A 14318-nucleotide genomic window follows, 5' to 3' on the forward strand; every position below is an offset into this window, starting at 1 on the left:
CATGTCACGGCCGAATGATTGACACACGGAGTAGCCAATCAAACGGGGGCGATTCACTGACATGGCTGATGATCCCAGTAAGGGGTGGTCCTCAATCGCATGTCGCTGCATTGTGTCTAATGTGGCTACTTGCTCCTTTTAGATTATTGAAAATCATTAGCTTAACCTGTAGAGCTTTTGTTTTCTTTGAGAGGGATGCCGAGTTTTAAGGAATTATGTTAACAATTGTGTTTATAACCTATCCTGATAAAAACAAAGAAGGGACAATATCCAACTGGAAAAATACACAGTAAAAACCACAAAAGGAGAGGAATTGAAGAACATTGTTTTCTTTATATATATATATATATATATATATACATACGGTGGCTGTTTGAAAAGAAATATACACATTAATTAATTACTATTAAATTTTTGTGTTGCTATACATTTTGAGATTGTTTTTGAAAGAGAGGAAGAAATGTTTGAAAACCACTACCCAAAACCTTAGGTACTCCTTAACATTTAGCTGGTTCCTTTAAATGCATTGTTCATGCATCGTGTCACACCACAGGAATATTTTAAAATTAACTAATGTACGAAGACAAAAATGGTAAATGGTAAGATAAACATTTCATACATTTATATATATATATATATATATATATATATATATATATATATAATATGTATATATATATATATATATATATATATATATATATATATATATATATATATATATGATGCACTTTTTTCTATATTAATTATAATAAATTATATATTACTAATTCAAACATAATAATAAGCATATATAAAGGATCAGGTAATTTTAAATTTATTGTCTAAATTGCCAGACTGTGTTTTTTCTTGTTTTTTTTCTCTGTAAGTTCAATAGAAATATACTCCACTATATACAATGTACACAATATGTAGGTATATACTTTGTGTATAGTTTAAATATAATTTTTGCAACTGTGTAAGCTTTGCAAATTTGATCATGACTGGATTTAAGTACAATAAAATATGTGCCATCTTATCTTATACAGTAGGTATAAAGTATGTAAAAGTTGCGTTTGTAAAATCAACCTTTAAAAGTGATTAGATTTAATTCATCTTATATTACTATTTTTCTTAATTGATTTTCAGTCTCTCTTGAAATATAAAGTGTACTTTTCTTTTAGTTGTAAATTAAAAGCTATCAAGGCTACGAGAAAATCTCATACATGTGGCCTGGGTGGTCACATGTAAACAAACCCGTGACGTCATCAGCACGCGCCTCAAGTGATCAGTCCGGATGTTTTTTTTTTGTTTGTTTGTTTTGTTCCGCTTGTGATTGTAACCTTATTTGCTAACAAATATAGTGGTAGACGTTATCTGCAACCAGTACTGTGGTTTAACATCTCACAGTGTCTTTAGGTTACAATGTAAACCATTAGCAAGCCGTTCATTCAACTAAACAGTCAGACGAATGAAAACGCCTCAGTTAAACAGCTGAAAATAACAACATTACGGTAAGTCCAGCATTATGTAGGCGTGCATATGTATTAAATCACATTTCAAGAAACACATTTGTATCGTACTAATGTATTAGATGTATAATCGTTGTTGTAAAATTTAGTATTTTATACAAAATGTATAAATATTATTATATATAATAAAATACTAACACTACATATTCATTATATTTTTACTTAACCTGTTAGTGATGTCTTCATTTTTTAATGAGTTTGAGTAAATCTTTCATGAAAACATATTTTCATGGCAGCCATTGTTTAAAGATATATATTTTGATAATTAATTGGAGTGAAAACATATGGAAGCTTACTTCCACCATAGAATAAAAACAACAACAAAGTAATTATGACTTTTCATCTCACAAATGTAGAAATATTAATATATATATAATTTTTTTTTTTTTTGGTTCAGTGTTTGTGTTGACTGCACAGACTGAGTGCACCATGGGCGCTGAACAGAGCGGAGATGCTGAACATAAACATTCAGACTTCAGCGCTTCAGGTAATTATAACAATAACGCGATTTTTACTTGCTCACGCTGTGTTTATGCTTGATGTGAAATACGTTACATGGATATGAAACGGCATTCTTATGTTGTAAATATTCCACCATTACCTGTTGTTTAGTTCTGTTTTGTTGTTTCAGTTGTACCCTCTCCAGCCAAGCATAGAGCCAAAATGGATGACATAGTAGTTGTTGCCCAAGGAACTCAGTCCTTACGGAATATCCACAATGATCCAGATGTAATAAAACTACATGAAATTCCCACCTTTCAGCCTCTTCTGAAAGGTAAGCAGCAGCTTAAATGCAAAAAAACAACAACTTTTGATATAAAACAAAGTTACAGCTTTTACATTCTGTCAATTTTATCACAAAGTTCAAACAATCAGCCATTGTTTAAAGATGTATATTTGATAATGAATTGGAGTAGAAACATATGGAAGCTTACTTCCACCACAGAATAAAAACATAATGCCTTTTCATTTTACAATTCTGACTGTTCCCTCTCAGTTTATTTCTCGTAATTGTGACTTTTTTCCTGGAATTGTGAAATTTTTCACGAGTTTATATCTAGCAATTCTATTTCTGTTATTTCCCAAATTTCAGACACCTGTCACATTCTAACTTTTTTATTTAATTTTTCTCAGAATCACAATGGCAGGATATAAACAAGAAATTCAGAGGAAAACAGGTCAGAATTGTAAGATTAAAAAGTTGCAATTACCTATATAAAGTTGATGGAAAAGCTGCAGTTTAAACATTTGCATACAACTGTTGATTATAACTACAAATAGCAATCAAAGTTGGCCTCTGTTATTAATTTTAACCTTCAATATTATAGTAATATACCAACTGAGAGGGTTTCCTGTATAGTTTACAGCATTAGTTGAGAGATTGTTTCCCTGACAACTATCCAAATTGTTTTACATATGAAGAACAAGTCATTCTGGGTAAACATGCTTAGTTTCGTAAATTTATAAAGCTGCAGTGTCCAACAGAAAATGAAAACACTCGGACATTCTGCTGAAAGATGAATGCTGTAATACCAAGGTTGTCCACTAGATGGAGTCATAGGATAAGAAATGTTTTAAGCCTTCTATTTCTTTTTGCAGTCTATTAGAATAGAAAACAAATGCATAGATTGGAATCGTTTTGTGAAACCTGTGTCAATATCCAGCCGTAGTTCATAATGATATAAATCACAATTTGAGCTTATTGTCGGTGTCATTCTCTCAGGTGTGCTCAGTGGACAAACCTCTCCATGCACTATCTGTTTAGAAAAGCTGGATTCGGCACAGGTGCTGCAGCTGTGTGTCCGATATCAGGATCATCTACACCAGTGTGCAGAAGCTGTTGCCTTTGACCAGAACGCTCTGGTCAAGAGGATCAAAGAGGTATTCGCCATCATTTCTATTGAATTTTACTGTTTCGGCAAGCAAGCTGTGAATGCTGACCTGTTTTTTTTTGTCAGATGGATCTGTCTGTGGAGGCGTTATTCAGCATCATGCAGGAAAGGCAAAAGCGTTACGCCAAGTACGCCGAGCAGATCCAGAAGGTCAATGAGATGTCGATGATTCTGAGACGCATTCAGATGGGCATCGACCAGACGATACCGCTGATGGAGCGTCTCAACAATCTGCTGCCGGAGAGCGAGCGCCTCGAGCCCTTCAGCATGAAACCTGACGGAGAAATCAAATAGAGTCTGACAACAATTGTTAAATGTTCATAGTACTAACTGACGCTTTATAGAGACCTACCGCGGGTCATGTCTGGTTGTTACCTAAGGTACTTTCACTTTGTACTCTGAAAGGCTTTTTGTGTGCCTGGATCAGGTGTTATCTGGCATTAAACAAGTAACATGTTACAAAATGAAAAACTATAACACCGAAATGGTGTATGCATGTGTATATATTTACTTAAAAGACTTAACTGAGTGGTTTTAAAGGGCACGACAACATGATTCTGCATCTGAAATTGAAAATGATATTTAATGAAGCTTTTGCACTTACGATGCTTTCTGTAGACTGGTGTCATTAAAGTTGTTGGCATTAAATCGTTTATACATACACTGTCTGTTTTCATGAGATTTATAGAAGAATAGTATGGTAGAAATGCTCTATTCGCAAGTCAGTGATGATTATCTTAAAGAAATAGTTCACACAAAAATTTAATTTTGATTCGAATTTACTCAGAACATTCAAAATCTGGATGATTTTGTTTCTTCATCGGAACAGATTTGGAGAAATTTAGTATTACTTACTCACCAATGGTGCCTCTGCAATGAATGGGTGCCGTCATAATGACAGTCCAAACAGCTGATAAAAAACAACATAATGATCCACACGACTCCAGTCCATCAAGCAACAAACTGCGTGTTTGTAAGAAACAAATCTAACCTTAAAAGGATAGTTCACCCAAAAATGAAAAATCTGTCATTACTCACCCTCATGTTGTTACGAGAGCTTTCTGGCCCTGCATAGACATCAAGGGTACTACCACGATCAAGGCACAGAAATGTAGTAAGGACATTGTTAAAATGGTCCATGTGACATCAGTGGTTCTACCGTAATTTTATGAATCTAATACTTTTTGTGTGCAAAGAAAACAGAACTAAAGACTTTATTCAACAATTCGTGCTTTCCTATGTATGTAAACGAGGCACACAGCCCATGCGTGGTTTACATGCAGGAAAAGGTCTGGTTTGAAACGACATGAGAATGAGTAATTTATCGAAAGAATTTCTCCAAATCTGTTCAGATGAAGAAACAAACTCATATACATCTTGGGTGGCCTGAAAGTGAGTACATTTTAAGCTACTTTTTATTGATTCTATGATTACTGAGAGTCATTTGATCTCAACATGGCGCCCCCGTGAGGCGACACGCTCCATTAAAGTTATAACATTAATTTATTTATATGTAAAACATTTTGAAATACACTTTCAAAAATATAATAAAGTTTAAAATAAAAATAAAGTAGCAATCACTTAATTTTTTTTTTTTTTTTTTGCTCCGAGATAGAAGCACATTTAAACCTGCTTACTATAAAAAAGGTCACAGTTCACTCTCCGTTCCAATAGATGGCGACAAAGATCACCTGAACATAACAGACTACAGAATGAGAGGAAATCTGGACAAAACAGCATTCGGCGCTTGTGAATGGCTGATCTAAAAAATGTGTTGAGCTCATCAGTCCGTATTCAATTAGTAAAGCAACACACCCCGTGATAAAGCTGTTTAGGAGCAGCGAGAATGCGGCGTCTGGGTTCAGTGCAGCAGAAGATCCCATGTGTGTTCCTGACGGAAGTGAGAAACGAACCATCCAGAAAACGCGACTGTCAGGTGGGTGAAATAAACCATCCGCATTTTTCTGTACATATTGTTCTCATGACCAAAACCCTGTTACATTATAAATGCAGTCCGATTGCAATACGAGATAATGCATTACAATATGTGTCAATACAACACGTCATTTTTTTTAATTAATCTTTTTATTATTATTTTATTTAGTGCATTGACTGTCCCAAAGCCAGTATGCATATTCAGTCCAAGTTCATTTAAAAAGCACATTTAATAGCAACAGGGGCTGATGTGAAAGTGCTGTATAATACTAAATACTAATACTAAATACTTTACTAATACTAAAAATAAAAATAATAATAATAAAAATGCACAGGTAAATTCATCATGAATTGCACATATGTGAGGTTGGATTAATTATTAGAATATTTTACTCATTCTCGTTTTGATCCTGCAGCAGTTTCAGGTGGTGGCCACTGAGAGTGTGAACCCTGCTGCTCTTGAATCAGATGTTCACTGTGCAGCAGCAACCGAGAAGATTGATGGGACGTGCTGCTATGTCACCACATACAGAGGTAGAAATGCGTCATAACGTGAGGCCAAGTGGTTTGTAATGTCGGATAAAAAGACATCTTTTAAAAGGTTGTGGGTTGATTACATTTTTTGAAAAAATTTTCTTACGCTTACCTAGGCATTTGGTCAAAAATACACTAAAAAGAGTAGTATTGTTAAATATAAAATTTACTTAATATTTAAAATATGTAATTTATTCCTTTGATGGCTAAGCTGTCACATGGTCCTTCAGAAAGCATTCTAATATGCCGATTTTATACTCAATTATTATTATTATTATTATTATTATTATTATTATTATTAATGTATTATGAAAAACAATTGCTGCAAAATATTTTTGTGAACTTTCTAAAGAAATCTTTTATGAATATAAGGTTTGAAAGAACAGCATTTATAAATGTGTAGTATATAATAATAATAATATCAATGTATAGGTGTGTAAATTTATATAAATGGTTAATATAATAATATAAATGTATTTATATATATATATATATATATATCGAGAGAGAGATTGAATAGTGATTTCCATATCCAAAATGAGGGTTTTTATTAATATTATTATTTATTATTATTATTTTTTTTAGGGGAACCGTATCTCTGGGCTCGCTTGGATCGGAAACCCACCAAGCAGGCAGACAAGAGATTCAAAAAATATCAGTATTCGCAGAAGACCTGTAAAGGTATTTTTGTCCACATGCTTTTTAATTTAGATTTTTCTTTTTCATTATTATTTTCATATGATTGAAGTTACATAAATGAACATTCTAACATGTTATTTCATGGGCTAACAAGAAACCGTCACAAAGCAGTGAATGAAAATAAAAGTTGTAAACACCAGATATTGTTTTATTCTCTGCTAAATAACAGGATTTGTGTGGAACGTAGACGAAGATTTCCGTGAAGTGCCAGAATCCTGGATCGCTGCTCACAGAGTCCAGCATGAGAACGGCCATCCAGTGCCGGACGAACATGGACACACACCAGGTGAGTTAGAGTCTTGTGAGTGTAACACCTGTACTGAGTGAAAATAATGGCTTGGATATATCTGTCATGAAGGTTGGGTTCCGGTGGATCATACCAACAAGCAGTACTGCTGGCACGCCTCTGTGGTCAACTATGATGCTGGTGTTGCCCTCGTCCTGAAGACACACAGAGAGGATGAAGGATTGCTTGAAATCGTCAGCGTTCCTCTGGCAGACCTCATGGAGCAAACCCTTGAGCTTATTGGAACCAACGTTAATGGAAACCCATATGGTGAATATATATATATTTTTTTTTAAGTCTCTTGCTCACCAAGGCTGCATTTATTGACTTAAATATGCATTTAAAAAAAAATGGGGTGAAATATTATTACAATTTAAAATAAAGTTTTCTACTTGAATATATTTTAAAATGTAATTTATTCCTGTTATGCCAAAGCTGAATTTATAGGATCATTACTCCAGTGTTCAGTGTCACATGATCCTTCAGAAATCATTCTAATGAAACAATGACTTTTTTTTTAGTGATTTTTTGAGTAGTGAATTTATTTGAAATAGAAATAATTTGTAACATATTTAAAGCTTTTACTCTCATTTACTCTTTTGAATGCTAGTTTAACTGTTAAGAAAGTTCTGTTGGTTTAGGACGTGGCTGACTGTGTGATTCTGTAGGTTTGGGAAGTAAGAAGCATCCAGTCCATGTCCTGGTGCCCCATGGGGTCCTGCGCATCCGGAACCCTCCTCCAGTGGAATTCCAGCAGCTGTATTCCTGGTTTCAGGAATGCCAAGAGGGGCGAGTGGAGGGAATCGTTTGGCACTGTGATGATGGGACACTGATCAAGGTAAATAAGGTTTCATATAGGGCTGGTCAATAATTTAATATCAATATATATTGCAATTTTTTTCAATAACGGTGATATGATTTTTAAACATATCTCATATTTCGTTGAATAAACATGAGCACTGCACGTTTCAAAATCAAAACGAGGCAAGGGTGTTTTATATAAATGTATCCTTGAAGGGAACCGAGTGTCGTCAGAAAAGTTTCGATGGCATTTTCATTTGATCTGATGAAGCAGGGTTCATTGTGTACAGCAGTAACCGGGGGAAGCGCTGTTTCTGCCGCTCCAAAAACACCTCCTGCTGGCAGTTTGCATTTTCAAGAAACCCATCTCCAGCAAAGTTTTGTTATTGCTCACTAATTCTGTTTTTCACAGAAACTCTGAGCAATTTTCATATTTTTTATCCTGGCTGAAGTACTTTTGATTCAGTCTATAAGAATAATCAGCCTATGTTATAGTTTAAAGTTAAAGATATTAATTGTTTATTGTTTATTTGACAGTGATTTCACATTTCTTGTTTGTATGAAGGCTTAATATAAATATAAAGTGAACATTAATTTATCTGTACCATTTTTATTTGTAAAATATTATATAGTTTAATAGGACGAGGTTTCATAGACTTCTATGGTCTATTTGTAGGTACATACATCCCTTGTTGGTGTTCTTGGCAGCTTTTCTGAGGCTGTTAAAATATTGTTTATATCAGAATTATATCGTTTCGACCGAAATGAAGAGATTTATTGTGATATAAATTTTGGCCATTTCGTCCAGCCCTAGGTTCATACATAAAACCGTCACTCTTCTGCTGCTGTTATCCACATTCCACATCTTCAGATCAAAGCACTTTAACTCTTGTTCTCCAGATACACCGGCATCATCTCGGTTTGAAATGGCCTGTCGGTGACACCTTCCTGAACACCAGACCTGTGGTCGTCCACGTGGATGAAACGCCTGATCCAGATGCTTCTGAGAAGGACTTGTTCAAATCGTTTTCCAGCATAAACGGAAAACTCTTCAGCTGCATTCGGGACATTCCATTTGAACCGATCCCATAAAATGAAACTACCAGACATTCCTGTGAAATCTGGTTTTAGCCAGAGTGAAGAATCTTTGCCAACATGTAATACTGGTCAAAACAGCTTATTGCAAATTCCCACTGACACTTTGCTCATTTATGCACTTTGATATGTGATGTGTGAGAATGCTGTGATTTGCTTTATATTTGGCACTTTTTCTTTCAGAGAGTGAGTTTTTTTTTTTTTTCTTTTATTCTTTTTTTTTTCTGTTTAAATACATTTCAGAGGATGGTTCAGCAATATGTATATAAATAAATGGAACAAACTGACAGTGATCGTCATTTATTACATGTAATGAGTTTCAAAAATGAGGCAGTGATTTATAGATTAAACGTAAAAGTTAAATCCCTTCAGTTCCAGCTTATGCTAGTAAGACCATAAATCACAAATATTGTAAACTTTATATGAAAAGGCTGTAATATTTTACAAAAAATAAATAAAAAATTTGAACCTACTTGTGAAACATTGTACTTGAATATAAAGCGAAGCAACATTTGCACACATTTGGCTCTAACTGAGCAGTAACAATAAAATCGAATAACCTGAAAAACCATCTGATGTGTGTTAGCTGATAGACACATCTATGGGAAGCGCCAGCTTCTTCAGCTGTTCCTCCAGGATGATGTTTTTCTTCACCTCCAGATTGTAGTTGAACTTTAGATCCTCAAGTTCCTCAAAAAAGTTTTCCAGCTCTCGGCTCATCTTTCTCACTTTGTTCTAAAATGAAATCATTAATAATGTGAGAGATCACATTGAGATCTAAAAACTTTTATCTTTGTTATTTTGTTATATAATTAATTATTTGATAGTTTGAGTTGTGATATTGAGATCTAAAAACTGTTTTTCTCACTTTGTTCTAAAATGAAATCATTAATAATGTGAGAGATCACATTGAGATCTAAAAACTGTTTCTGGAGATCACTGTATTCTATGGTGGGTCTTACCTGCGCTGGTCTTGCTTTGCTGGTTCCAAACTGCTCATCTTACCTTTGGATCTGGCGAAGAAGTTGAGCTTTTCCCTTCTCGAGTTGTTTATTGGCCAATCAAATTGGGAAATATTTGGCAAAGAATGAGTTTAAGTCATTTCTTATGCTTGGAAGTCTCTGTATATTTGCGCGCTTCACCTCAGGGACTGATACTCTCTGACAAGGCCTTCATCAGTGGTCGCTTCCACAGGGATATTTTTAAGCAGTTCCACCTGTTAATACATATTAGGTTATCAGATCTCTGAGAAAAAGAGCATGTTAAGGCCGGAATGCACTACGTTGGGACAGATTTGAAAACACATTTGCCAACATTATAAATGGTTACAGATAAATAAAAAAGACTACCAAACTTTCAAGTCATTCTGAACATGACAAACTCAAGCAGAAACACGTGCCTCGTTGCTAGGAGACGCATGACAAATAAAAACAGTAAGTGTTCTAAAATTGGCTCAAAATGTATACAGTAATGGAAGAATATGGGGATTTTAATAAATAGCTTAAGAAGTGTCTCACTTGTTCCTTTAACTTGCTGACCGTGTGTTGTGTGGCCTGCTGTTTCTCATTCGCCTTTCACTCCCAAGACCTTTCATCTTTTCAATTCAATTCAATTCAATTCAAGTTTATTTGTATAGCGCTTTTTATGATACAAATCGTTGCAAAGCAACTTTACAGAAAATTAAGTTTCTACAATAATTAGTAGTAGTTATCAGTGGTGACTGTCAGTTTATGTGCATATGGCAGAAATGTATGGAAAAAATCAATTAAAGACGTAAACAAACAGACGATGTTCAAACAGAAACAGAACACTATTAACAACAATTATTATATGATGCAATCAAACTTATAGCAAAATTTGGTAGTTCTGTATGTTGTTTCAGGGTTAGCATCATCTGAGTTCTCTTCTCAGGTGTTCTGGATCCAGACTGGAGCTTGTGTAAATCCTAGTTACCATGGGATGTAAATCCCGTGGCAAAACAGAGAAACAAATAGACATAATTAGCGTAGCTGCTGTTCCAATCAAGTAAAATTAATTAGTTCAACTCAAACTAAAGAATAATAATGCGCATTTGATCAGATATAACTGCAGTCCAAAATTATGAGATGCATTATTTGAATGCTTGGACAAAGAGATGTGTTTTAATCTAGATTTAAACAGATGAAGTGTGTCTGAGCCCCGAACATTATCAGGAAGGCTATTCCAGAGTTTGGGAGCCAAATGCAAAAAAGCTCTACCTCCTTTAGTGGACTTTGCTATCCTAGGTACTATCAAAAGTCCAGCGTTTTGTGACCTAAGGGAGCGTGATGGGTTGTAGCGTGGTAGAAGACTAGTTAGGTACGCAGGTGCTAAACTATTAAGGGCCTTATAAGTGAGTAATAATATTTTGTAACTTATACGGAACTTAATAGGTAGCCAGTGCAGAGACTGTAAAATTGGTGTAATATGATATATTTTCTTGACCTGGTAAGGACTCTAGCCACTGCATTTTGGACTACCTGTAGCTTGTTTATTGAAGATGCAGGACAACCACCTAGCAGTGCATTACAATAGTTCAATCTAGAGGTCATGAATGCGTGAGTGAGTAAGTGAGTGAGTGAGTGAGAAGACTTTATTAATCCCGAAAGGGAAACTGGTTTGCCACCAGCTTAAAACATACAGCCAACAAGCACACCACACAGCTAACACACATAAATAAATAATTCAACATTTAAAAACTATAAAACATGATTAAGAGACCACTAAGACATGATTATAACAAGATACAGTTACACAATTCAGAAATGCAAGGCAAAGAACAGACAGTTCAACAGTTTGACAATCAACAGTGTTCATTAAAATATCTGACTGCTGCAGGAACAAAAGTCCTTCTCAATCGCTCACTGGAGCACCGAGGCATAATTAAACGCTTGCTGAAAGAGCTTCTGAGTCCATTAAAAACACTGTGTAGTGGATGGCCTTCAAAAAACATAATTTTTAATTTCGACCTCATCCTCTTCTCCACAATGACCTCAAGTGGGTCTGGGATAAGACCAATAACTGAACCAGCTCTCTTGATCAGCTTATTTATCCTATTTTTATCATCAACAGATAAGCTGCCCCCCCAGCAAAGAACAGCATAAAAAAGAACACTAGCCAAGATCCCCTGATAGAAAACATTTAAAAGCTTTGTACTAATGTTAAAAGATCTGAGTTTTCTCAAGAAGAAAAGTCTTGACTGAGCCTTCTTTATTAAAACATTAGTGTTCTCTTTCCAGTTAAATTTTTCATCCAAATGGACTATGACTGAACAATTTTGATCGGCTGGCCATTAATTATGACTGGGAGGACCTTCTCCTTTTCTTTCTAAAATCAATCACAAGTTCTTTAGTCTTCCCTATATTTAGTTTTAGAAAGTTTGACTCACACCAGCTAGAAAAAGACTGAACCTCCCTTCTATAAGCAAGGTCATCACCCTGATTAAGTAGACCTACTAAGGCAGTGTCGTTAGAGAATTTTTGTACCAGACAGGATGACTGACTATGCCTATAGTCCGCAGTGTAAAGTGTAAATAAAAAGGGAGATAGAACTGTGCCCTGAGGTGCTCCAGTATTAGTTAAAATAATGTCAGACTGTTTGTTACCAAACCTAACAAACTGTGGTCATAATAGCAGATAATCTAAAATCCAGGCAATAGTTGTGTTATGCAGTTTAAAATTAATTAATTTGTTAGTTAAAATATGTGGCTGTATAGTATTAAAAGCACTCGAAAAATCAAAAAACATGATTCTAACAGAACTAGCAGTAGTTTCGAGATGACTATAAATATTATGTAACATAAATAATAGTGCATCATCTACCCCCACATCCTTCCTATATGCAAATTGCAAGGGATCCTGAAAACAGACACCTGCCTAGTCAGATGATCAAGTACAGCCCTCTCAAAACATTTCATAATGTGTGATGTCAGAGCTATAGGCCTCAGATTAGCAAGACTATTTGACACCTTGGCTTTTTTAGGAATAGGAATAAGGCAAGATGTTTTCCACATAACCGGTATTTTAGCAGAGGACAGAGACAAAGAAAACAGTGAATGAAGGACAGAGCATAGCTGGTCAGCACACACTTTTAGGGTACGTGGATGTACACCATCAGGACCTTCTGCCTTATTTGGTTTAATACGCCTTAACTGCAGACGAACCTCTTCAGTATTAAGAATAATAGCTGAACTACAGTCCTCAGAACTGCTCTGCCTAAGATTAGAGAGGACATTCTCATGTACAGAAGAGAAATCGCATTCATCAAACCTGGCAAAAAAAGTATTGGCATCGTTAGCCTGTATACCCAGTTTACATAAACTGGGATTACTAGTCCCATATCCAGTAATACACTTCATACCATTCCATAGACCTCGTGTGTTGCTACTGGACATTTTACCTTCAACACTTTCCTTATATGTTTGTTTGCCCTGTCTGATAATGCCTTTCAACTCTCTTTGGGCATATTTAATCCTTTCTTTATCACCACTATAAAAGGCTGCTTTATTCTTATTAATAGCAGCTTTAACTTCTCTGGTGACCCATGGTTTATTATTGGGAAAGATTTTGATTTGTTTACACAGAATTACAGCCTTGACACCATAATTAATATAACAAGTCACTTTGTCAGAGATACTGTCCAAATCACTGTCTCCTTCAAAAAACACAGACCAGTCGGTGCATTCAAAGCACCCCTTTAGTGTTTCACAAGCATGAACTAGCTTTTCTGCATCAGAAACAGGTAACATGTTTCGTAGCTTGGCAATGTTTCTAAGATGGAAGAATGCTGTTTTTGTAACATGGGAAATATGATTTTCAAAAGACAAGTTACTGTCTAATATAACACCCAGATTTTTGACAGTAGAGGAAGTAACAGTACATCCATATAGTTGCAAATTGTAATCTATGAGATTCTGTGTAATGTTTTTTGGTCCAATAAGTAATATCTCTGTCTTTTTTTTAATTAAATAGGAGAAAAATATTGGTCATCCAGTCTTTTACATTTTTAACACACTCTGTTAGCTTAGATAATTTTGAAGTATTCACCTGGTCTTGTTGAGATATATAGTTGAGTATCATCAGCATAACAGTGGAAAAACTAATCCCGTATTTTCTAATAATATTACCAAGGGGCAACATGTATATTGAAAATAGCAGAGGACAGATCCTTGTGGCACTCCATATTTTACTGGTGATAAATGAGATGACTCCCCATTTAAATAAACCAAGTGGTAGCGATCGGACAGGTAGGATCTAAAAAGGATCTAAAAAGCCTGCCCTTGAATACCTGTATAGTTTTGTAATCGATCTATGAGTATGTCGTGATCTATGGTGTCGAACGCAGCACTAAGATCAAATAAAACTCGCAATGAGATGCAGCCTTGGTCTGATGCAAGAAGCAAGTCATTTGTAATTTTAACAAGTGCAGTTTCTGTGCTATGATGGGGCCTGAAACCCGATCTTGTTTTCAAATAACCTGTGAAGGGAAAAATTAATAATAATAATAATAATAATAATAACTTACATGATGACGAGACTGATTATGTAT

At 35.0% G+C, this 14318-nt stretch overlaps 2 protein-coding genes and 1 long non-coding RNA gene across 5 annotated transcripts; 2 read left to right on the plus strand and 1 right to left on the minus strand.

The window, feature by feature from the left end:
- Positions 1-1237: 1237 nt before the first annotated feature.
- Positions 1238-4064, plus strand: LOC109059495 (BLOC-1-related complex subunit 5-like). Of its 2 annotated transcripts, none has more exons than XM_042753213.1 (5): positions 1238-1493; positions 1909-1998; positions 2143-2286; positions 3277-3392; positions 3470-4064. In XM_042753213.1, exons 2-5 carry the CDS (start codon positions 1941-1943, stop codon positions 3695-3697), a joined length of 546 nt encoding a protein of 181 aa, XP_042609147.1. In that variant the 5' UTR covers positions 1238-1493; positions 1909-1940; the 3' UTR covers positions 3698-4064. The 2 variants fall into 2 exon arrangements, with proteins under 2 accessions (XP_042609147.1, XP_018932235.1); XM_019076690.2 differs by having other exon boundaries at positions 1240-1493; positions 3235-3392.
- A 1015-nt stretch (positions 4065-5079) lies between these two features.
- LOC109059494 (uncharacterized protein C12orf29 homolog) lies at positions 5080-9225 on the plus strand. 2 transcript variants are annotated; one of them, XM_042753280.1, is made up of 7 exons: positions 5082-5339; positions 5755-5872; positions 6458-6553; positions 6741-6857; positions 6930-7127; positions 7526-7695; positions 8559-9225. In XM_042753280.1, exons 1-7 carry the CDS (start codon positions 5250-5252, stop codon positions 8748-8750), a joined length of 981 nt encoding a protein of 326 aa, XP_042609214.1. In that variant the 5' UTR covers positions 5082-5249; the 3' UTR covers positions 8751-9225. The 2 variants fall into 2 exon arrangements, with proteins under 2 accessions (XP_042609213.1, XP_042609214.1); XM_042753279.1 differs by having other exon boundaries at positions 5080-5339; positions 5758-5872; positions 7526-9225.
- Positions 8960-10461, minus strand: LOC109059498. Its single transcript, XR_006158615.1, has 2 exons — positions 9716-10461; positions 8960-9488 (listed from the first exon to the last, which is right to left on the minus strand). It is a non-coding gene; the product is annotated as an uncharacterized LOC109059498 (long non-coding RNA).
- Between the last annotated feature and the right edge of the window lie 3857 nt (positions 10462-14318).

The sequence above is a fragment of the Cyprinus carpio genome, chromosome B25 (assembly GCF_018340385.1).
Source record: "Cyprinus carpio isolate SPL01 chromosome B25, ASM1834038v1, whole genome shotgun sequence".
Classification (NCBI taxonomy): Eukaryota; Metazoa; Chordata; class Actinopteri; order Cypriniformes; family Cyprinidae; genus Cyprinus; species Cyprinus carpio.